Source organism: Mesoplodon mirus (assembly GCF_964341445.2).
Source record: "Mesoplodon mirus genome assembly, chromosome: 3".
Classification (NCBI taxonomy): domain Eukaryota; kingdom Metazoa; phylum Chordata; class Mammalia; order Artiodactyla; family Ziphiidae; genus Mesoplodon; species Mesoplodon mirus.
Window position 1 is genome coordinate 89,427,688 of NC_138978.1, and position 23,880 is coordinate 89,451,567.

The following is a 23,880-nucleotide window of genomic DNA, read 5'->3' on the forward strand; positions in this document are numbered from 1 at the left end:
TCACTGGTAGATTAAAAAAAAAAGTCAAAACCAGATTAAGCTCTGAGGGTACCAAAGTGGTTTTGTAAACTCTATCAGCAGTTATTTGCCAAGAATCTACTATTTGCAAAGCTGCAAGCCAGCAGCTGTGCAGGATGTAAAGTTGCGTTGCCTTATGCCCTCTCTCTACCTCTGGAGAAGCACAGGACTCTCCTCGCCCAGGGAGAAATGTCACCACTTCAGGTTCAATTCCTCCCATGTCCCTTTCTCAATAACAGTTATTGGGTCTCAGCATTTTTCTTTTCCTCTTCCCTCCCTCCTTTCTTACCTCTGATGAAAGAAGTTTTCACATATCGAAGTGTGGGGAAGTCATTCTGGCTTATACCTGAGTTAACTTAAATTTTATGCTAACTGAAACAGCCTGTTTGTGGCCTATCATACATTGTGTATCTGCTTTATTAAAGAAAAGGGCACATTGACCAGAAGTAAAGAATGTCCATGTTGAAAATGAAATGCCCCTCTTCCTGGGACACCAATGTTGGTACTCTTGATGATAAGAATCTCTTCCCAGGTTCCAAGGTGATACTGCATATGCTGTACGTGTATGTGCTGGTCTGTCCTTTTTTTTTTTTTTTCTTTTTTTGAAGAAATGTATCCCTGACTTGTTTACTGTTCTTTTTTCTGACAAGATATAACACTGTGCTGAGAAACACTGCTTCTCCAGAGCAGTTTCTCAGAGTAATCTGGGAAGCTGGCTTCCAGGCTATAGTCCTCAGTTTGGCTCAAATAAAACTCTTTGCTATTCTTATTATTGTTTGTCTATTGATTATTTTCATTGACACCTGCCTCTATCCCAGACTCTGGAGTATACCCAAAGTGTAATGTGTATTGAGCAGCACTGCTCTAGAAATTGTGTGAACTAGGAAGCCCATCTGTGGGTCACAGAGGGGAGGTTGCTTGGCAAGGAAGCCCATTTGCCGTTCTTGTCCATAAGTCTTTTGAAATAATTTGGTTTGAAAGCATTTTTTTCTGATTCTTGGTGTGTTTTTATGTGAACAAGTAGATGTCCTGTAAAGCACTGCCTGCTAACATCACTGCAGAAATGCACACGTCAGCACTGTGGAAATGGCCTCAGCATCTTCAAACAGTTACAAAGACATGTTGGATCTCATCGCCAACCAAAGAGCCACTCTCACCTGTCCTTGCCTCTTTGTATCCTGTCTTAATTATACCTATGAGATAGGCATTCAAATGAGCTGGGCAAACAGATGGAAAACCTAGATGCAAATAATACCCAGCTGACAGTGGATAATGTTTACATGCATTGCCAGTTGGGCATTGTCTTCAAACCATATGAAGCTGACTTGACATGGAACATCAAGACTAGTCCATTCATTTCCACCACAGCATTGCAGAATCTTGCTGTGAATGGCACTCCTGTGGTAATAATTCTCACAGAAGCTCATGCAATGATGGGAAGCCATATAGGCACAAAGAATGTCTAAATCTATACCAGATGGTGCACACAGGGAGATCAGTGAATTTGGATAGCTTGTGATAAGTATGTTTGCATTTTATTTTCTCCTTAAAAATAAAACACACACAGAAAAAAGCAGATCCACTTGAAATGAGAGCAGTGTGGAGGCCACAGCCACTAGGAAGATGGACCGAGTTTTCCACTCCTGTGGTTCCGATGAAAAGGGTTTTGCACTCATTTGGCTGGGTCAGTTTCGCCATCAGGTATTCCAGGTGAGCAAGTCAGTTCTGGTTTCCTTCTAAAAGAGCCCCCATTTGGAATTCGCTGTGTGCCTCGTATGTGTTTGTTTCTGCTGCCATGGGATTATTTATGCTGGCTGGCCTGATTGAACGACCATATGGCAAAGGCTCCTGCACTTCCAGCTGCCCAGAGTTCCTTTCCAGCTGCAGTGGAAACACAAGCAGTGTAGAAGGACATCAGATGGACTCTTCCCATCTCAGTTTTCTGGAGAGGTGGTGCGATGGCTTTTAGATTTTAAGTCAAATAGCTGTCAGTCAATCTCTGAAGGAAGCTCAGCTGAGGGCACTGAAGTCTATCAGATCACCCAAGCTTACAATTTATGCTTGTTTCCTTGTCTGTAAAGGTTGGAGCCGATGATCCTGCAGGTCCTTCTGATTCTACAATCCAGACGTTTTAAAGACTCACGTCCACACCCCTACCCCACCCCCGCCCCACGCGTTACATGCTGACATGCACATCAGCTACGCCCTCTGTACGATTTCCTATGGTGCCTTTTGGTTTGTTTTTTAGCCCAAGAAAGTTATCATGTTCTTACTGTCTCAAAAGCCCAGAAGTCACCATTTAGGTCATCCTTGAGGTGCAGAATTCCCTTTGTCCACTTCCTACGGAGGAAAATTGTTTTAAAGTGGGATAATGTAAACAAAAACATTATTACTGTTTGTTTCATGACATTTATTTATGTGCAATGCTATGCAGGAGGATTTCTGCAAACCTTTATAAGGGTGGTGTGTCAGAGAGTCACAGTTAGGTTTTGAATCACAAATTTATTATAGAAAGATACCAATTTAATAAATGTGTTGTAGTAGGTTTCTAATATTTGTATTCTAAAATGTGACAGACAAAACAAAAATGGTCACATCCAATAAGGGGGGAAAGTTTGGAATTAAGTGCTGCAGATCATAGCCTGTGAGTGCCCCTTGTCGGGCCCAGAGATGACCTAATATTAGCCCTTTAAGAGGGCATATGCCAGGTTGGGGTGCGGAGACCATTTGTAGCTCTAGGAAATACTTTTGCTACCTAATTATGTATTCTGAGTTATAAAAAGGATTTGTAACTGCAAGCGGCTTTCAAAGAATAATTTTCTACTGGTGTAAACAGCAACTACGAGATCTATAAATTAGAAAGAGTGGCTGGAAAACCTCAGCAAAACTCACTTTCCCTGGCGCCTTTACTTAGGCATTTCTGGGCAAAGTCAGCTTTGCTAAGTAGCCATTAGGTCTCCACTGGTCAAGAGAAAGGGGAAAAATTCATCCCAAGCTGTGCCTTGGAAAGGAGTGTTTCAGTCATTACCTATACTTGGTTTTTCTTGCAATCAAGAAACTGGTGGGAGGAATGAGAACTTCATGGGAAATAAGGCTTTGCATTCTTTGTTTATTGGGAAAATGCTTTGCTTTTATTTGATTTACTCTCCAGGTAAGTCAGGAGAGGATGGCTGAGTTAATTGGACCCTTTAACATCCCAAGCTTAGGCCAAGGCACCTGGATCCTGGCACCTCCTCCAGAACTTTCTCCAGATCTCTCTTGTTCTCTTTCTGGGGAACTAGGATTAATGTGCTCCTTACATGGGGCGCTGTGTCAGGGCAGGAACCTGGAGGCACCTACCCCGAGAGTTATCACCGGCCAGGATGCATACCTTCTGTTGTTTCTTCCTTCATCGTCTTGATAATTTTGATAAAGAACAAAGAGCCCTCTTCACAAAACAGACAACAAGTCTTGCTCTAACCAAACGAGTCCACCACTGAAATGAGTGCCAGTTAATTTCCTTCCTTTGAAACTCAAACATATGATCAGACATATATGTCAAGTATCCCAACAACTGAAATGTTTTAATATTCTCTCCTATCTTCCCTGCTTATTTCCAAAATCCAAGTGCTTTTTTGTTGTAAGCAAAACTATGAGGGAAAGTTCTTTTCAAAAATGCTCTCCCATACCACCCAAAGGTTTCCTGATTATAAAAGGAACCTACACAACTACCGATTGAAAAGTCCTGCAGCACAGGACAGGTGAGGAGAGGCAGGGCAGCGGTGGGGGTCTGGTATGGGCGGGGCTCTCTGCAGGAGGCATATCTGGGCCTTGGGGCCCCGCAGGCCCAGTGGACCAGTTGGGTCCCTGAGCCAAGAATCTGCCTCAAGCAGGGGATGGGGAAGGGGTAGCAGGGGTACCTTGGCCTGTCGACGGGCTCCAGCAGCTCGAGGGTGCAAAGGGAGGTCATGAGTTTCAGTCTGCTGCTTAGCAAAGTTCACAAACACCTGGAGGCAGGGGAAGAGCAAGAGTAGGTAGATGTTTCCAGAAAATGGCACCCTCCACCCACCCACCCACCCACTTTGCTTTCTGGTTTCCCCAGTTAACTACAGCCCTGCTGGAGCAGCTTGTGCCCTGCCCAGGGCACAGGGCTTTTTCTTGGAATTGTGAGCTAAGCCAAAGGAGTGCCCACAGGAGGATTAAAAGGTCAACAAGGCAAGGCAGATTCTCAGCTACTGGTGTCCTCCTGAAACTCTAAAGGAATAACTAAAATATCCCAAGCCAGGGCCTCCCTGGTGGCGCAGTGGTTGAGAGTCCGCCTGCCGATGCAGGGGATACGGGTTCGTGCCCCGGTCTGGGAGGATCCCATATGCCGCGGAGCGGCTGGGCCCGTGAGCCATGGCCGCTGGGCCTGCGCATCCGGAGCCTGTGCTCCGCAACGGGGGAGGCCACAACAGTGAGAGGCCCGCATACCGCAAAAAAAAAAAAAAAAAAAAAAAAAAAAAAAAAAAAAAAATATCCCAAGCCAGGAGAACAGGAGCTGATCTCCCCACTTTTCTCTTCTCTCTTCAGTGTGCCTGTCCCTGCCTCCACCTGCTTATGCTGATAAGAAGCTTCTCAAAGGGTAAACAGAGGCTTGCCTATTTCCACTGCTTTACTGAATAGTCTTTAAGGGTGTTTATTTAACAAAAAAACCCCAATAAAACCCAGAAACAAATGTCCATATGAATGAATGGATAAACAAAACATGGCATATACACGCAACTGAATAGTATTCAACTTTAAAAAGAAAGGATATTCTAACACATGCTACCATGTGGATTTACCTTGAGGACATTATGTCAACAGAAATAAGCTAGGCACAAAAGAACAAATATCGTATGATTCCACTTATATGAGGTACGTGGAGTAGTCAACAGAAAGTAGAACGGTGGTTACCAGTGGCTGGGGGAGTGGTTACTGGGGAGTTAGTTATTGCTTGATGAATACAGAGTTTCAGTCTGGGAAGATGAAAAATTTCTGGAGATGGATGGTGGTGATGGTTGCACAACAATGTGAATCTATCAATACTTAATGCCACTGAAGTGTAATGCCACTTAAAAATGGTTAATTATGGGCTTCCCTGGTGGCACAGTGGTTGAGAGTCCACCTGCCGATGCAGGTGACACGGGTTTGTGCCCCGGTCCGGGAAGATCCCACATGCCGCGGAGCGGCTGGGCCGGTGAGCCATGGCCGCTGAGCCTGTGCGTCTGGAGCCTGTGCTCCGCAACGGGAGAGGCCCCAACAGTGAGAGGCCCGTGTACCACAAAAAAAAAAAGAAAAAAAAAAGGTTAATTATGATATATATATATATATATATATATTTATATTTTTTACCACAATAAAAAATGATCACTTTAAAAAACCTGACACATGGCACATATTTATCAAAACTCACTGAACTCTACACTTTAAGTGGGTGCTTTCTATTGTATTTAAATTAAGCATTAGTAAAGTTGATTTGAAAAGAAAAAAAAAGGCCACCACCACAAACCAGGATGGAGAAATAATGTCCTAGAGTTGTTGGGAAGGATGCTGTAAAAAGGTCCGTGAAGTCTGCTGATGGCTGAAATATTGTTAGAAGACAATTTCTGATATTCCAAGTTTTGCCCTAATGGACAGAGAGACTAGAGTGTTGGCACTTGGGCATGTCCTGCCTCGCTCTCGTGTGGATTCCAGCCCAGCCTCTGCCTGGCCCCGCTCTGCATGTGGCGCCCTCTCAGCCTTGCCTGGTCCAGCGTGGTCTGCGTGACTGAGTACTCCTCGATGAGCAGGCTGTCCTTGTGGGAGACGAGCAGCCGGAAGATCCTGGCCAGGGAGGAGGAGGAGACCTGGAACTGCAGCATGTTGTAGTGCCTCTCCCTCTGCACGCTGCCTGGGAAGTTCCCCTGGAAGAACTGCTCCACGGGACCCAGGTCGGGAAGCAAGTCGTCCTTCGGCGATTTGATTTTCATTGTGACGATGTAGCCATCTCCAAACCTGAGGGAAGCACATGGCAGTGTGGTACAGGCCTGTTAGCAGTTGGGTCTAAGGAAATCCTGAAATGAGGACTAGACTCATGAAAAATATTGGGGATTAAAGGCATGTACTATAGACCTAGTGTACATGTTTAAAACTAGGATTAAAAGGGCCATGATGGTTCCTGGAGAAGTGGTTTGATACTAGTTTTTAGAGGTCTAAATGCCTTGTGTGGTGAAGTGGGTCTCCAGACGTGTGTCACAGCTTCCTGTGTCCACCTCTTGGAGACATAAGTGTTCCCTGCTCCTTGCCCTTTAACATACTTGCTGAAGTCAAGTGCGGTCTGAGCCCTGTGCTGAGATCACAGGCTGCCCAGTGCTTACTCGGTGGTGGAAAGACTGCCCGGCCCTTTAAGAGACTGGTCTGGTGGGAGCAAAGTTTGGGAAGGCAGCTCTTCCCTGAGGAAGCTTCCAGAACAAATGGAGGTGCCAGGGCCAGGGCCATCGGTGCTTCCCTCCTCCCCTCACCAGGTCACCCACCTGTGGATAAAGAATGGTCCACCAGAGTGAATGCATGGCTAGCTGGCTTCCCTTCACACTTACACCAGGGTATACTTACTTCAGTGCTCTCTCCATGATCCAGGATCGCTCCCCTTTACAATAAAATGCCTTTACCTTTCAGTCCCGGAAAATTGACCATCCTCCACATGGGAACATTCCCTCTCACGTGCTCTCCCATGGGGATATTGAGGACTGAGAGGGAAAGGAGTAAGGAGCAACAATGTCTCCAGCAGGTGGCCACTGTAAGTTGCTGACATGGGTCTGGTGACCTCACATGCTGAAGTCCCCCTAGATATCTGTGTAGTGTGCAAGCTGTAGTTGCTCAAGATATCATGGGTCAAGTGCCCAAATGCAGCTAATCTACTAGACCTTCCTCTCAACCACTTATCTGTATGATGTGTATGAAGCATGATGTGTATCGTGCAAGACACTCTCCTGGATACATGGAGATGAAGCGTCTCGGTGTAGATGAGGTGAGTTAGGTTCTCTTCCTTTCACCAACGGGCATGGTGACTTTTCTGTCCTGGGCTCTCATTTATCTCTGATAAATGAGTGATAACTATAAGTCCACCCTTCATAGTTTATAAAGCGTATCAGAAGGCAAAGGAGCATGACATTCTTAATAAAATCTTATTTTAAGTGATTGTCGGCTTTGGCACACAAACTGTTATTAATAACACATTATTTACAGCAGTCTACAACTTACAGGGACAGGATAATCCTGCTGAAGATTACTGGCGTTGCTGGTTTGTCATATAATACATGGTCATTTCTCAAATTCAAAAGCATATGACATGGCAGAAAGGAACACTGATTGCTTGGGCCGTTTGGTCTCTGAATCATTCCTACCGTGGTTGTGGACTCTTATTAAATGGGTCATGGATTCTGGATCTGTTGGGCTAAGTGGTGGGATAATTAGGCAGTGGTAGTGACCCTCCCTCATCCCAACCGGACTCTGCATTTGCCCCGATCATAATCCCCATCTGGAGACTTGGTGAGCCTTCAGCCATAGGCAGTTAGCTCAACAGAGAGGAGTTACATTCAGCACAACAGCTTTCTCCATCTACTGCTGCAGAATGAGGCCCGGACACCTCTGCCCATGGGATGAGGGGGCAGCAGGACTCCCCCACATGTTAGTAGAGAGCACAGGGCCTGGTTGACTGCCCCTTTCTCCCCACAAGGTAATAAAGGCAATCCCCACCATATCCTTACTTGTACTTGAGGTGCTGAATGGTGCCCAGACACTGAAAGGTGCCCTTCGCCATGATGGCAAGCCGGGTACACAGGGCCTCGCACTCTTCCATGCTGGGGGCGGGGGAGAGCAGGTGAGGGCTGGGAGGACTGGATTCCATTGCCCACCTGCTCCACCCCAGTCCCTGGGAATCTCTTGCCTGTGGGAAGTGAGGACCACGGCTCTCCCTTCTCTGATGATGCCCATGATGGTGTTCCACAGCATGCGGCGTGCCTGGGGGTCCATGCCTGTGGTGGGCTCATCCTGTGGGGAGGCAGAGAGGACAGGGGGCTGGTTCCGGCACCCTCCTTGGCTGACTCCCTCTGAGCAGCTCTGCTCTCTGGCAGACAAAACACAAATTCACTCCCCTGTGGGGGCAAGACCCGGGGAAGCCAGCACAGGGCATGGAAGGCGGGAGGTGAATCAGGACCGTGAAGAAACATCATGCACACCTCTAGACCCGTTTCAGCCCGTGAATGGGTTAAGGTTGATTAAGGCAATTATAGAGTTATCTTAAAAAAAGGAAAAAATTCTCTGTATATGTTTGCAAGGAGGCAGGAAGATAGCTCAGGTGATTTTCAGGGTCCTTCCAAGGCCTGTGATCCATGCCTTCATAAACCCCAGACTACATGGGTAAGGGGCCCTCAGGCCTGGTCCAGCTTTGGTGAGAACCACATGAGCTGTTGCTCCAGGCCAGTGCGCCTGTCCAGTTAGGACCCCAAACAGGCCTCGTCAGGAAGTAAAAATTTTTGACCAGTCCCTGACATTCTACAGAGGGGTTGAACTTCCCTGCTAGAGCCTGCAGCCCCCAAGAGGCTTCCCAGGAACTCACAGTAAGAATGTGTTGTGACTCTATCTCCCCCCAAGAGCTGCGAACCAAACACTGGGCTGATATGCTCAAAACGCGCAGAATAGGCAACAACCCAGACAAAAACAGCCCGCTGCGTTTTCTAAATCTGCTGACCCAACAACAGAGGTGCAGCACTCAGCTCTTGCAAGCCCTTTGGTGGTCCCGGTGGTGCTCACCAGTAGCACCAGCAGTGGGCAGCCTATCAGTGCAATGGCTGTGGAGAGTTTCCGCTTATTGCCTGCGCTGTAGGTGCCGGCCAGGCAGTCTGCGTAGAGAGACAGGCCCAAGCTCTGAATACTCCGGTTTGTCACCTAGGGAAGAGAAAGAAATCCCATTTGGGATAAACAAACAAGCAAACACCCCAAACCTCCACCAACTCAAAGTCTTGGGCTCCCAGATCGCACACCTTCAGGATGACAGACCCAGCTAGGCTGAAAAAGGACCACCTGCTGGCTCAGGGGGTGGCTCGTGGCCTTCAAGGGCCAGATGCCTCCTTTCCACTGTGGGCCTTAGATCTCCATGTGGTTTGGTCTGCTCCACACTCGTTGGGTGTAGCCCCCTGAGAAATGGCCTTCAGCTTTACAAGAGTTGGACAATGCTTCTCACCCAGTGTCCTGGACTATGGCTAGGAGTAGAAGAGGAAGAGTCCTAGGGTCTGTTTAAGAAGATGGTGGGTCCCAGACCTGTTGATACCACCCCTCATCACGGCCACACTTGCAGTCTTGTGTGTGCATCTAATATATACTTATTGAGCACCTTCTATGAACCAGGCATAGAAGGGTGCTAAAGAATAATGGTGAACATGGCTATTGCTGCTGTACTCACAGATGGCAGGGGGTGGTGACAGACAACCAAAATACACAGAATAATGACAGATTGTAACAGCGCTTTGAGGGAACTCAACAGTAAGCTATGATAGAGAATACCGTGTGTGCGTGTGTGCACGTGCATGTGCACAGAAGGAAAGCTAGGGAGGTCCCTTGGAGACAGGCCCACCATGCCTCTGCCTTCTGCACCTCTACCTGGAATGTTCTTCCCATAGATATCCACATGGTTCACTCAGGTCTTCACCCAGAAGTCACTTCCTCTGTGAAGCTGTCCCTGGGCCACCCTACCTAAAAGTGCATACCCCACAATTCTTCCCTGCTTTATTTTTCCCCTAAGAACTTTTTACTCTCAAATGTATTGTATATTTTACTTGTTTATCTTTTTAGTGTCTGTCCCTCCCACTAGAATATAAGCTCCATTTTTTACTTTTTATTTGGAATAGTCCCCAACTGACAGAATCGTGTAAGAATACGAATAGTGCAAAGAACACTCATAGACTCTTAGTCTCTATTTTTCTCTCTCCTTCTCTTACACACACAAAAATACAAACACACACACAATGTTTTCAGACTCATCTGAGGGTCAGTTATACTTGGCCCTTCATTCCTAAATACTTCAGTGTCTATTTCCTAAGTATAGGGACATCCTCTTACATAACCACAGTACAGTTATGATTGTCAGTAAATTTAATATTGTCATGATACTTTTATCTAGATTATTACCCTTCACAGTCTGATTTTGCCAATTCACTCAGTAATGTCCTTTCCAGAACTATTTTCTCTCCAGTACAGGCTGCAGTGTAGGGTACATTACTCAGTCACTGTGTCTACTTAGCCTCCTGTGATCAGGAACATCTCCATAGGATTTCTCTGCCATTCCGTGTCTTTTATGACTTTGATAATTTTTAAGAATACAACCCATATATACATATATATACATACATACATATATATATATATTAATAGAATGTTTCTCTAGATCTTGTCAAATGTTTCCTCATGATAAGGTTCAGGTTATGCATCCCAATCAGAATACTCTGTAGGTGAAGTTGTGTCCTTCTCAGGGTATCACATCTAGGGGTATGGGATGTCCATCTGACCCTCAGTGGTGATGGTGGTTTTGAGCACCCAGTTAAAGTGTTGTCTAATTTCTCCACTGTAAGATTATCAGGCTTCCCCCGTACAACCAATAAGCAATCTGTGGGAGATACTTTTAAGCCATAAAAATATCTTGCTTTTCATAAAAAATTTCCCCTAGACTCAGCAACCACAAATCTTGTCACAACCCAGTCTTTACTCTGATCCTTGCAAAATGATTTTTGAGCTCTGCAACTTCCTGTACACTAACTAGCTGGCTCTCAGCATTTGACTGTAGGCAAGGACCACCCCTTCTCTCCTGATTATTTACTTATCTACTTAACAATATGGAGTTATAAATCCCTACTTTTCCTCCAATGTTTTATAATTGTCATGGTATTTAATTATGTTGATGCTTAAATAGTCCCACATTTGGCCATTGGGAGCCCCTTCAAGATGGCTCCTGTGCACTTATGACATACCTCTATCATTTTTTTTAAAGCACTCTTTACTTCCTGACATAATAAGATGTTCCAGGCTCATTTTACCTATGGTGTCTCAGCCCTGGAATTTGTCAGTTGTCTGAAGAGTCATAATTCCTTTTAGTGGGGAATGGTATTAGAGATCAAAATCTGGAGACTTAGATATACTCATTTTTACTGGGGTATTTTTGCTTCTTGGCCTTTTCAGAGGACAGATATATGCACACACAAACATACACACACATACACGTACCTATGTACACATATGTACAATATACATGAGCACATACGGCATGCATGCACAAACATAAGCACACAACTATTTTCATGAGTTCACAGTAATAGCTCCAATTCCAATCATCCTTACAGGATTCTTTCTTACTTTCCCCCTTTTCATATTTGTATGTCTCGTCTTCCACATTGAGAACTCTGGCTCCAAACAACATAAACACATTTATTCATTTACTTAGTCCTATAAAACATGTAAAATTGTTTCAGAATTGCTTTTCCCATGCCACTATAAGAAACAAATCAACTAAAAAGAGCTCATAATTTGCTTGTAGCTCTTTCTTTCTGCTCCAACTGCCCAAGACTGAGGATATACTGTCAAGTATTGTATCATCAGTTATTTGTATTAGTTCTTTTCCTCTCCTCCTGTATGATTATTACATTCATTTGAAATAAAATTGGATTAATTTGTTTTAGTTTGCTTTCAGTGTTAGGATTTACTTTCTGTTTTCATTTTTACCTCTTTTTCATTCTTACTGATTTAGTTTTATTTTTTTGAATATGTAGAACATTAACATGCTTCTAAAAGTTTAAGCTATACAAAAAAAAATACCCAGAGAGAAGTGTTATTTTCTCCCATTTCCCTCTTGCTGACCACTACATTTATTGTTTTCCAGTTTATCCTTCCTATATTTTTATTTGTAAAGATAAGCAGACATATTTATGCTTTCTTATTTTTCCTACTTTCTTACACTAAAAATTAGCATTCTACATGTTCTCTTTTGCGCTTTGCTTTTTTCACTTAACTATATCTCCTAGAAAGAACTCCATATCAGTTCACAGAGATTTTCTTTGCTTTTGTTTTTTTTTTTACAGCTGCATAAGACCTTATTGTACATATTTATCACAAATTATTCAGCCAATTTCCTATGTCTGAACATTTAGCTAGTTTCCCATATTTTATGAGTAAAATGCAGTGAATAACCTTGTGCATATGCATTTTGTACTGGATCAAAGGGTAAATGTTTATATCGTTTTGTTAGATATTTATTAGGGCAGGACTTTTTTTTATCTGTTTTGTTCACTGCTATACCCTTGTTTTCCAGAACAGTACTTGACATGTAGCAGACACTCAGTTGAGCATTTGTTGAATGAATAAATGGATAGCGTGCTCCAGCTTTCCCATCTCTAAATAAACTCATTCTCATAAAACAGGTTCGCGAGTAGACATAACAAACCATGTTTATTTACCCTCTTGATTTTCTCTGCTGGTACACCTCGAAGCCGGGCATAAAGGTAAAGATGTTCTCGCCCTGTAAGCTGGTCATCGATTGCATCAAACTGAGGACAGTAGCCCATACTTTGATGGACGTCAGAAATATTGGTTAAAATACTGCAAGAAGAAAAAGCAGTTAGCAGGTTTCCTTCACAAAGTGGGTGACCAGAGATCTAGGGCTGGAGGAGTTTCTGCCAATAAGATAAGAAAGCTGCCTCTTCTCTTCTCCCATTTTGCTTTAGAAATGTGCATGACATTTAGCAATCAGAGCAGGGGCTGTTCGGTTAGAAACTGATAAACTCCAGGAGTTCTGAGCTTTGAATCCAGTCAGATTCTCCCATTTCCCTGTCTAGGATAAACTGAATACCTGCTACCCAAAGACAGCTATGCTTTTGGATTGGCTCACCTCTTAAAAACAAAGGGAAGATCAAATTTAAGAAAATGACTAGTGGTTTTTGATCCCTTTCAAACATTTGGAAAGTCGCTAGAGAAGACGTGTGCTTTCCAATGGAAGTAAATTTCTCCATTTGTGTTTAGTGGCAGAGATACAGTCAGTGAAAGAGGAACCAATCAGATCACCACCTAGAGCAAGAGGCTGGCAGAAGAGAAGAAGAAATGGAATGAACTGAGTCTATCAACTCCCCTTGACCAATATATTCTCTCCTGCTAGAAAATATATTGCCTTGATGAAAAATAAACTGTCCATAGACTGGTCTAATTTCTTTCCCCCTTCTCTTATAGCTTAGGGTCTGTGAATAAAGGATGGATGCAACAGTATGCGACAGGATGGGACAGAGAGAGGCCATGTAGTTCCCCACTATGACAAAAACTACTTAGGTATGGCTGGGCCAATTAAAACCACCCAGAGAAGCAAGGAGGGTACGTCACCAAATTCATAGGAACTACTCCACTGAAGAAGCTGAATCCTGTGTCTTAAACCTATACGTTCTTTCTAGCTTCTGTCTTGGTTTTACCTTCTGGGCATCCGTGTCTCACTTGGACTATAACTTGATGTCTCATGGTGAAACCTATTACATCCCCCTGCCCTCCACTCCCTGCCCTTTCCCCTTTGTTACCATCATGAAGTCATTTGCTTGGCTAAGCTAGATCTGAAGATGAGATAGACCCAGCCATGGCTCCACCTCTGCCATTCCCTTTGCTCTAGACCCAACAGGGATGGCTGGGGAACCAAATTCATCCTATTTGAGCCAGTGAAGAATGCTTAGGACTCTCCCTACCAGGGAGCATTGGGCCATATTGAGGATGGCTTTCCCTAGTCAAGCAGAAGTTGGTTAGATATCAGCAGTGCCTAACTCCACCCATAAACCAGGACAGAGAGTTTCTCTGGGCACATCTAATGTGTGTGAGCTCTGCTGTTCAAGGGGAAGCCTGGAAAGAGGCAGACAAGTGCAGGCTCATGTTCTCTGTACTGTCCTGTGGATGACCAGTCTGTTTCCATCCTCCTTATTTCAGAGAGCAGCAGGCACCCTCCCAGAATCCAAGGGCACATGCCAGTTTTCCCTTTATAGAGGAAACTTGGCCTGCAAAGCCAAGTGTTGACACAGAAATAGCCAATGCAGAATAAGGCCTCTGAGGGCCCCAAACCATCCCCCATCTAGAAACTCAACCGAGAGAAAGGATGTGTCATCACAGAGGTTCTTAACCTGGGGTCTAGGAGTTCCTGTAGGGTCATAAATGTGCTTCAGGGCTCAGTAAATTCCCCAAAATGCAAAGAACGTAGGAAGAGAGGTAATGGGAAACAATGGTGTATTTTTATAGGAAGAAGGTACGTGTGTTCATCGGATGATCAAAGGGTGAGATGTTTATGAACCACAAAAGACTAAGAACCACTGACTTGGTGCTTCTCAGAGCTTTCCTAGAATTCATGCTAACAGAGGAATCTCTTTAACAATCACAATTCAATTAAATTTTCCAGAGAGTCTATGTCTTAGACTTTTTGGACCATGTCCTCTGGGAGGTCCACCCTTCTGCACATGTCTTTCAGACTCTCAGAGTCACCCTCAGATACAGGGTCAATGCTTACCCTTCCTATGGTGGGACAAGGACGTGGCTTAGGACCTGGGAGAGACACCCTGAGACAGGATGAGCAGGACACTCACCTCTTGCCTGCGACAGTGGCATCACCTGACGTCACTGTGCTGTCCCCAGTGAGCATCTTGAATGTGGTTGTTTTGCCAGCTCCATTCACTCCCAGGAGGCCAAAGCACTGAGGGAGAACACACAGGAAGGGCTGGAGTGTCAGGCCCTGGGGCAAGTGTGTGGGGTGGGGGGAGGCATTTTAGGCCTGTGCTGCCTTTGTGGAGGTCACTAGCCATGTACGGTGTAAGGCAGCAGAATGTGCCACTTTGGCATAAGGATGCTTTTGAGCCGAAGGCAAATGAGAAGCAGCAGATATAAGAAAAGCTCTCTGCCCTCCCCACCCTATTTGCTTCAAAGCAGGACATAAATTTACAAGGTGTTTCCCTTGTCTCTCTACCAAGATGGACAAAATTTAACCACTGGAGACAACTTTAGACTCTTACCAGCTTGGAGATGAAACCAGAGGAATCTATATAACAAACGTTAATAACTAGCCTTTAATCTACCATTAGTTACCCATATACTTGCCTTCCTACAATTTGCCACCCTAGAAACTACAAGTCCCTTTCCTTTGTCTTGCAACTTCCCTAAAAATGTATTGTTCCTTTGCTAAGATGCTACATAAGCCCAAGTTCTAACCACCCCTTTGGGGTAGTCCTCTCCCCTGTGTATGTACGGTACACATGCTAACAAACTTCTCTTTGTTTTTCTCTTGTTAACCGGCCTTTGATCAGGCCAGTTGACAGAACCCCAGCCCCAGAATCTAAGAGGGTAGTAGAAAGGAGAAGTTTTCCTCCTTGACAGTGGCTACTGAGCACTTGAAATGTATCTACGTGTGCTATAAGGTAAAACACACACTAGATTTTGAAGACTTAGAACAATAACAAAAAAGAATGTAAAATATCTCATAAATAATGTTTTATACATGTTGAAGTGATACTATTTCAGATATATTGGATAAAATTAATGATTAAGATTAATTTCACCTGCTTTTACTTTTTTCCTGTGGCTACTAGAAAATCAGAATGACCTGACCTATGGTGGCACATGTTTTATGTCTACTGGCCAGCTCTGCTTGAGAGACCAGAGACATGCATAGGAGCTGATTTTCTGAGGCCCTTTCACATGTGGCCTGCACAGTACCCACCTCTCCGGGGCGGACTCCCACACACAGCCTGTCCACCGCTGGGCTGGAGCTGCCTGAATAAATCTGTAAGATCCAGAGAAAGTGAACTGAGGACTGAGAGAGGGTTAAGTAGGGAGGGTAAGAGAGCAAAGGATGGTTTAGGCGAAGGTTACATTTTGACACGAATGTGCAGAGAGGTGCTGTGAGCACTGAGTCTCGAAGCTGACCCCCTGTGTGGAAATGGAACGGAGGAAGATTAGCGGGGCTCAGTTGCAGTGGCTGTCACTGAGGCCCTGTGTCCGTGCCCAAGATGAACACTAGGGAAAGTGCATTGAGTGTTCTTGGAACACAAGTTATAATACAGAGGTTTTATAACCTCACATAAAAGTAGGGAAAGGAATTGCTTGGATAAGCATATTGCTTATTCTACAGAAGGCAAATTACAACGTGGTGCCATCCCTGGTCCAACTGGCACCTCCAAACTAACACGCCGGCAACTATTCCCTTACCTTGGTTAGTTCATTTAGCCTTAAGATATCAGTTTTATTTCCTCCACTAATAATTCTTTGTCTTTCTTCGGCCACATCATCATCTTCATCTATGATAGGCTCCTTAGCAGGCTCGGTAGTCCTAGATGAAGAAAAGAAGACAGAGTGGGCTGGTGTACAGCATCCTTGGCACCGTTCTTTTCCTCTGACATTCTTCCCATTCCCTGGCTTCTGCCCCAGCCTGGCCTTCCACCCCCGCAGGCTTGAACTCTCCAAAGGACTCCCCACAGGAGAGGCATTAGGCAGAGAGGGCAAGTGCTCGAGTCCAGAGTCTGCCCTGGGCTCCAGTCCTGGCCTTCCCACGTGTGACTCTGGGCATGTCACCGAACCCCTCCAAGTCTCACCTCCCTCAACCATAAGATAGGGAGGGGCTGGTAAGAACGTGTGCCTCATGGGATTGTGGTGGAGATGCACTTGGCACAGTGTCTGGCACAGAGTCAAGGCTCCTAACCTGAGAGCTGTTATCATGAAAAAACCCTTCATCTATGGCAAGCACTCAGCAAATGATAGTTACTAGTGCCCAAGCCTCCCACTTCTTTTAGTCCATCAGGTTATCTCATGACCCCAGCCATAGTCCTCCATCAGCTGTACGTTAAAGCCCTAACTCCTCAGCTGAAATCCCAGAGCCCTGCAGTCAGGCTCCACCTACTCTTCCCACCCGCTCTCCCATTTATCTCTTGGACTAACGCCTCCGCCAACCATTTGATCTACCCATGGTCCCCAGCCCACGTTAGCCTTACCCAGCTCAAGCCCCTGCAGGCATCGCCAGTGGCTCAGTGTTCTCATTCTCCTGCCCTGCGGAGCAGAATCCTCCTCGTCCTTAAAAGCACAGCGTCTTCTCTGAAACCCTCCCTGAGCACCTTGACCTCCATGTTTTCCTTCCTTCCTCCCTGGCCATATCCAGTTCATTACTAAGTACTGTCTAACAGACTTCCTACTATTTATCCAATCAACTTCTTTTACTCCATCTCCTAATGCCCCCATTCCTTTTCAGGTTACCACTGTCTCACGCCTGGGTGCCAAAGCAGGCTCCTGTCTGGTCTCTCCCCTTCTAACCCCGGCAGATCATGTCATTCCCCTGAGCAAAACACCCCAACAGCTTTCTGCTGCCCTCAGCCTTAAATTCTAGGTCCTCACCAAGGTGAGGGGCATTTCACCACCTGGCTCTGCCCTCCTCTCCAGGCCCATCTCTCATCCCCCTCACTCTCTCCTTTCATGGACATCCTGAACTCCCCACAGGCAGGCATGTCCTCTACCAAGAGCACCTCTTCTTCCTCTCTCTCCTTCCTCTCTTTTCCTGGTTGCTTCTCAGTATGGGCATGGCTGTCTTCTTGAAGCCAGAGACTGTGGAAGACTTCTCTGGTCTTCTTTCCAGCCTAATGCGGCAGGACATGCTCAATGGTGCTGACACCAGAGTCTGAAGCTAATGAGTCTGTTTTAGTAAATAACTCCTCCCCCTCTCCCGCCCCAGGCCCCCTAAGATGTGGCCAAAGCTGCAGGGGTCCTGTAAGGGCTGAGGCTTCCGTGGACAGCGACTCCTCACACTGTCTTTCCCACACTAGAACCACGTACTGGCCATGTTGTTTTATTCTAAGTGTGCTGACACCCATTATCTCATTCAGTCTCTTTCCAACAATTCAACTCCCTGTGGATCAAAACCTAAAGACAAGTCCTCTGAATCTTTATTTACATGTGTGCACATTCAGCCTGAGAGGATGAGAGGATAAGAGACAAACACTGTCAGGGAAAGCTTCTTCTGAGTGCCCCGTGATTTGCTATCTGGGCCGCTGGGCTGAGCCCAGTAAATGTCAGCCTGGGTTGCAGAGGGGCCTGCCTTCTGGAAAGTTGAGCACCCACTTCAGAATGATGCAGGGCCTCAGGCAAGAGCATGGGAAGAACGGCACAGCTGGGGTGGGTCAGGGTTGGCAGGAACCCCCTTCTTCCCCAACCAGGGGGGCACAATCACTGCCCCACCTGCTCCACACTGCACCTGGCTGCCTTCACCCCGAATGTCACCCCCATATTACTCCCTTCCTTCCCTGCCCTGTCCCCATTCTCAAATCTCTAACTAGCATAGGGGCCCGCTTTGTCTATTTTCTCATGAATGCATAAATCTATTTCCTAGTACTTTGGATACCAATGAATCATTATCATTTGCAATGCTATGATCCAATTTAATATGACTGTTTCTTAAATGAATGGGATTAAATATTAGTGACTGAAATTAAAAGCATTGTATTTTAAACAAGTTTAAACTTTTAAACTTTAAATATGCACAAATTCTAATGTGCCTATTTTAATGTACCTCTCCTTGTATTATTCAGAACAAGCCAGGCTTCGAGAGCATAAAAAACTTTATGCAGTGGGGCTCATGAAGAAAGAGATGACCACTTGGATGTGAAATCAAGTTCCCTAACTGACAGGCACAAGGAGCTGGCCTTGGTACCCTCAGGGCAGTGGCGCGAGCGTACCATAGGCTGAAGAAGAATTGGTTCTGGATGAGGAGGGTCAGGAGGAAGTACACGAACCCTTCTACTGCCATGGCAACCAGGTTCTTCCCAATCAGGTCCCACTGGAACGGATTTGAAGAGTGCTCCTCACCTGGGGATGGAGGCCACCGGAAATCGACAGGAATTAAGTCCACTTAACCGCCCCAGCTGTCCCCAAAGACCTAGTTACAACACTAGGCTCAGCTAGACTAGGCCTTATGCAAGGGATTAAGTCAGAGCCAAACCCGAGTCTCATACTGGCTCCTCAAGTGAGAGCAGGGAAGAGTAGGAGCTGCCCTTGACCCCTCCTAGCCACCTTAGCCATGGAAACGGAGGCACTCTGATTCCTTTTAGTGTCCAGAAAATCCCAGACCAACCAGGTGGCCCCAGCCCCAGCCCAGGCTGCAGGAACTCCCACTGCAGCCCTCTCGGCCTTGGAGGATCCAGGGCCATGTGACTGCTACCCACCAAACCGGGCATAGACGTCTGTCACAGCCTGGCTCAGTGCCAGGTCAATGAGGCCCCGGCCCAGGCAGAAGTGGGGGAAGATAAGGAGCAGCTTCCTCAGCACGGCACTGAGCCTGAGCAGTGTCTGAAATACAGAAAAGCAGGACAGTCAGTGATGGAGGCCAAGCTTGGCTGCCCCTCCTGAGCGGGGTGGGACCTGGATGCCCTCACAGACTAGGACCAGTGGAAGGCCTGCAGCCAGAGGGGACGCAGCAGCCAGACTGGCTACTGGGGGATTTGTCAAGCAGTTAGGAAGTTTTGGAATACTCACAGGAGGTGCCTCTAGCCGGCAGCCTGCTTGAGGAGCTTTCGCTGCAGACTCACTTTGACAGCACACAGGAACCCTCTAAGGCTTTTGTTACCAGGAGAGGCAGCTGCTGGGAGTGTGGCCCAAGTCTCTCTCCTTTGGTACAGCTGTGAGCCACACTGGGGGCTGAGGCTCTGTCACTGGAAATATCTTAGCCTAGCTTGTACCAAACGGGAGAGGGGCCCTGAGCATCTTCTAACTCTGCTTCTCAGCCCCCACAGGACAGCTACAGCTGTCTGCAACTATCACCAGCAGAAAAGACGGCTGGAGACTTCCCCTGGTGTCTGGGTTGAGTTGTGGGGACTTGTTTTCAGGTGGTAGAAGGTGCTTGCTGCCTTAGCCTCAAGTGTCAGGGTCAGGCAGAGGGGACACCGAGGGGGTGAGGCTGACCCACTCTTCTGGCCCATCCCTGCTGCACAACCTCCTTCCTCTCCAGCCCCCGAACTTTTGCTTACGTTATCCCATCTCCTTCTATCTACCCCTCCCCACAGTCCCACCCCACTACTCCTGGAAGGAGCTATGCTCTTTTGCCTCTAGGCCTTTGCACTTGCAGCTTCTATTAACCATTGCTATTAGCTGGAAAGAATGCTCTTTCCCCTCCTGCTCTCTGGCAGATTCCTGCCTTGCTTTAGAAAGCTAGCTCAAATAACCCCTTCTCTCATAAGCCTTTTCAGGTTCCCATGGTAAGATATCCAATCCTCTCTTACAGGACTTACCACATTGCCATGATTAATTATTTTTTTACCTGCCTATTTTCTGCACTAGTCAGTGGTCCCCAGAGAACAGGAACTGGGTCCAAATCATTTTGGTGTCCTTCCTAAACACCTTACACATGATGTGTTCATAGTAGGTACCTCATTGTTTATTAAATGGGATAATAAAATCCTACTTATTCCAGGCCAGGCTCATACTGAATTCCTCTACCAAGATCCTCTTGACCCCCATAGTCCAGCTGTTTTGGCCCACTCTGGTCAGTAGTGTTTTATCTGTCTTGCTCCTTTGATGTTCTGCCATACACTGTCTTATGGAATGTCACGTACCGTGGTTTATATCAGTTCCTAACTTGGTGTGCAGGTCATTTACTGACTGGAAGGGGAGTTCCTGGGGCTACACTCGTTTATATCAGCACATCCATCACATGGTGCTTACCTAGTGGATGCCTCTGGGACCTGGGGAGCCTCCTGTGGCATCCTGGGAATTTCTGCAGCACCTATTCCACAGTTTAGGTGAAAGAAACCAGTTTTTTTTTTTTTTTTTTTTATGCAGGGGAGGGGGTGTGCTCAGTAATTGTTGGCTAAATGAGTGCAGCCCGCAGGAGGGAGGATGTTTTGAGTTGCTTTAAGCTATTGAATTATTCTGAAGTAACACGCTCGCTTAAGACTTAGTGAGCTGTGAGCCTGTGACAAAAACAGCTCTGAAGAGCAGCATTTTCAGTCTTCCAGGATGCTCTGACCATTGGCAGAGTCTGTATTCTCATCCACCTCCCTTCTGGGGTCTGACTGTCACATGGTACGTTTTTTTATCAGTCATGGGACAGATGGGGTTTTGCTTCTTGTTTAGTGGCCACAGAAAGCCTCACAAGGTCACGGAAAGAGTTGCTCTCAGGAGGCCATTGGACTGGGTGGTTAGCGCAGGTTTGCTTTGGGTCTTCCCAGCAGGGCCCAGAGGCAGGAGTGGGGACAGGGGCCACAGGACGTCTGTGTAGATGCTCTGGCTGGTACCAGCCCTCTCAACTTCAAAGACCTTCTGAGAGAGGGAAAGGCTAGAGAGGTGCTGGGGACACAGGCACACAGGAGAGCCCACCGATCCCTGGGTATGTTCCCAGGACAGTCATGGCCAGGGCTCAGACACAGGGGACTAGGAGAGGGAGTGTGGAGCAAAGACAATGCTGTAGTCATCACCACTGTTTTTAGGATTCATTCTTGTCAGTTCTTTCTGGGCAAGGAGAAGTCTGGGGGTGTGAATGGGACAACTGAACTTCATGGCTCATAAAAATGAGTCACTCAGCACTACTCCTAACCCTAACCTCAGGATTAATTTTCATGTACAATAGTATATGTTACTCTGTTACAATATATGTAAGAAATTGGGAGAAAGGTTATATACGTATTTGCTTATATGTCTCTAGAACACATAAGAAACTCATATGAAAGGTTGTCTCTGAAGAAGAGAACTAGGTGAGTGGGAAACAGGAGTAGGAAGGAGACTTTTCATTGTACGCCTTTCTGTTCTTTTTAAATTTTGAAATCACATGAATGCATTACCTCTGTGTGTGTGTGTGTGTGTGTGTGTGTATAAAACCTAACACCCAAAGTCCCCAAGGAAACCTTCTTGAAGAAGTAAGAAGATCTAAAAACTGAGGATTATGAAAGGTCATTTATAACTTGCAGAAAGGGCTCAGAAAACCATGACACTCAGAGCACACAAATGAACAAGGAGCTTAAAGAAAAAAAGAAAGGAAGGAAAGAAGGGAAGAATAAAGGAAAGGAAGAAGCAACATTCATTTATACACTAAGATTGTACAGACACAGTGCTTGCCTCTGGCTCTGCTTGACCATCACACTCTCCAGTATCCTAATAATCAAACAGAGAAGCTGAGAAAGTCATGCTTACCCGGTTATTCTCAAATAATTCCAAGATGAAGGTGATGGCACTGCTGTTGATGCCAATGAACAGATTAGCACAAGACAAGGCCACATAGGCTGTGCTGGGGACATCAAACAGGAAGGATGCTGGGTACATCATGGGAATGACTGCCCATCTGTGTGAAATGACACAACACAGTGGACGGAGTTCCAATTTCCATTCCATCTACTGTACCCCTAGATAGAATGCATTCCCCTCTCACATGGGGTGGTATGTTTGAACTGGTGAGAGTCCTGGGGAAACCGAAGAGATACTTCTTCCCTTGGTCTTTGCTCTTCATCTTTGGATGGAGATAACAATGCCTTTCCTGACCACCTCACGGAGTTTTTGTAAGAAGCAAAAGCTGTGAATGTACTTTGTAACTGATAAAGCTTCACAGAACATAGGAGTGCTCTTCCCACTCTAGTCTGGCTCAGCAAAGCTGGGCTGAGATCCCAACAGGCTAATAGTTCATTGTAGCTGACGTGTCACAGTCACACTGGTTCCTGAATTCTCTATTTCCAAGAGAGATGAATGGAGACCATTGCTCTGGCAAGACTCTACTGGCCCCCAATAGGTAGGGCCGGGTATCATGATCTCCATTTTACAGATGAGGAAACTGAGGCCCAAATGGGGTGAATTACTTGCCCATAGTTACATACATAGTAAGTGGTGGGCCTGGATATAAAGTTGCATGCTCTATAATTCTACTGGACTTAATCCCTGTGTTATCCTCTGGCCCTGACCCAGAGCAGCTTTTCAGGTGCAGTCTCCCATGTGCAAATAACCCTTGGCTGGTACAGGAGGCACTGAGATGGATGGACTGGCCACAGATGAATGAGAGTCAGAGCTGAGTGAGGAAGTGGGGAGTGATAGATTCCCAGACTTTGGTCAGGTCACAGTTTGAGTGGAAGATTAAGATTCAAGCCCTGTGGGGCGTCTCCATCGTACCCGAGTGGATGAGTGGACTGAGCTGCAGGAATCCCTCTGTGTGTGGAGTCGGAGACAGAAGCCAGACAGCTTCCTGGTCAGCAGCCGCAGACCCTGCTGGGAGCTGGAAGCTGACCTTGGCACTGCAGACCCTGGTTTTCTGTCTGAACTGCAGCCTCCTCCCCTGGCTTCCCTTTGGCAACATCAGCTAATGGCCCACACAACTCACCCGTACAGCATGAGCAGTGCGACCAGGGCTGGAAGATTGTCTGAAGAAGTGTAGGCTTTCTTCTGAAACCCGATGAAGATGCCCACCACCAGTGCAGCGCTCACAGTGTAATTCATCTTGAAGAGAGAAGAAGGGAGGGAGGCACTTAACCTCTCTGCACCTCTGCTTCCTGTTCTGCAAAAGGAGGGCTGGGCCAGCCTCCTCCAGCACTTATGTTTGGGATTCTGATTCTATTCGTCTAAACATTTCTTGGCTAGCGAACGTATGTTAAGTTGTCCTTAGTCCTCCTACCCCATGCCACCCCCACCTCCCTACACAGGAGGGAGGGTACAGTCTGTATCTTTTGAAAGAATGAATTATAAAATTCCACCTGATCTCTCTTTCTCTCCTTCCAATCGATCTCAAAGTCCTGTTGATTCTACTTTCTAAGCATGTCTCCAGAATTCAGAAAAGCTTAAAGTATAATCCTTGGCCTCACATCACTTCCTCCCTTC

At 46.2% G+C, this 23,880-nt stretch overlaps 1 protein-coding gene across 1 annotated transcript in view; it reads right to left on the reverse strand.

The window, feature by feature from the left end:
• Positions 1-2,112: 2,112 nt before the first annotated feature.
• ABCA4 (ATP binding cassette subfamily A member 4) overlaps positions 2,113-23,880 on the reverse strand; it is a gene marked incomplete at its 5' end in the record, with an annotated part of 129,837 nt that continues 108,069 nt past the window's right edge. Inside the window, 15 exons of the mRNA XM_082614295.1 lie at positions 2,113-2,133; positions 2,292-2,358; positions 3,918-4,004; positions 5,766-6,015; positions 7,767-7,859; positions 7,946-8,049; positions 8,812-8,946; positions 12,501-12,642; positions 14,646-14,752; positions 15,773-15,835; positions 16,261-16,381; positions 18,771-18,900; positions 19,257-19,380; positions 22,216-22,363; positions 23,387-23,502. Coding sequence (XP_082470421.1) covers positions 2,323-2,358; positions 3,918-4,004; positions 5,766-6,015; positions 7,767-7,859; positions 7,946-8,049; positions 8,812-8,946; positions 12,501-12,642; positions 14,646-14,752; positions 15,773-15,835; positions 16,261-16,381; positions 18,771-18,900; positions 19,257-19,380; positions 22,216-22,363; positions 23,387-23,502 — 1,656 coding nt within the window. The 3' untranslated portion in view covers positions 2,113-2,133; positions 2,292-2,322. The remainder of the gene's footprint in view (positions 2,134-2,291; positions 2,359-3,917; positions 4,005-5,765; positions 6,016-7,766; positions 7,860-7,945; positions 8,050-8,811; positions 8,947-12,500; positions 12,643-14,645; positions 14,753-15,772; positions 15,836-16,260; positions 16,382-18,770; positions 18,901-19,256; positions 19,381-22,215; positions 22,364-23,386; positions 23,503-23,880) is intronic.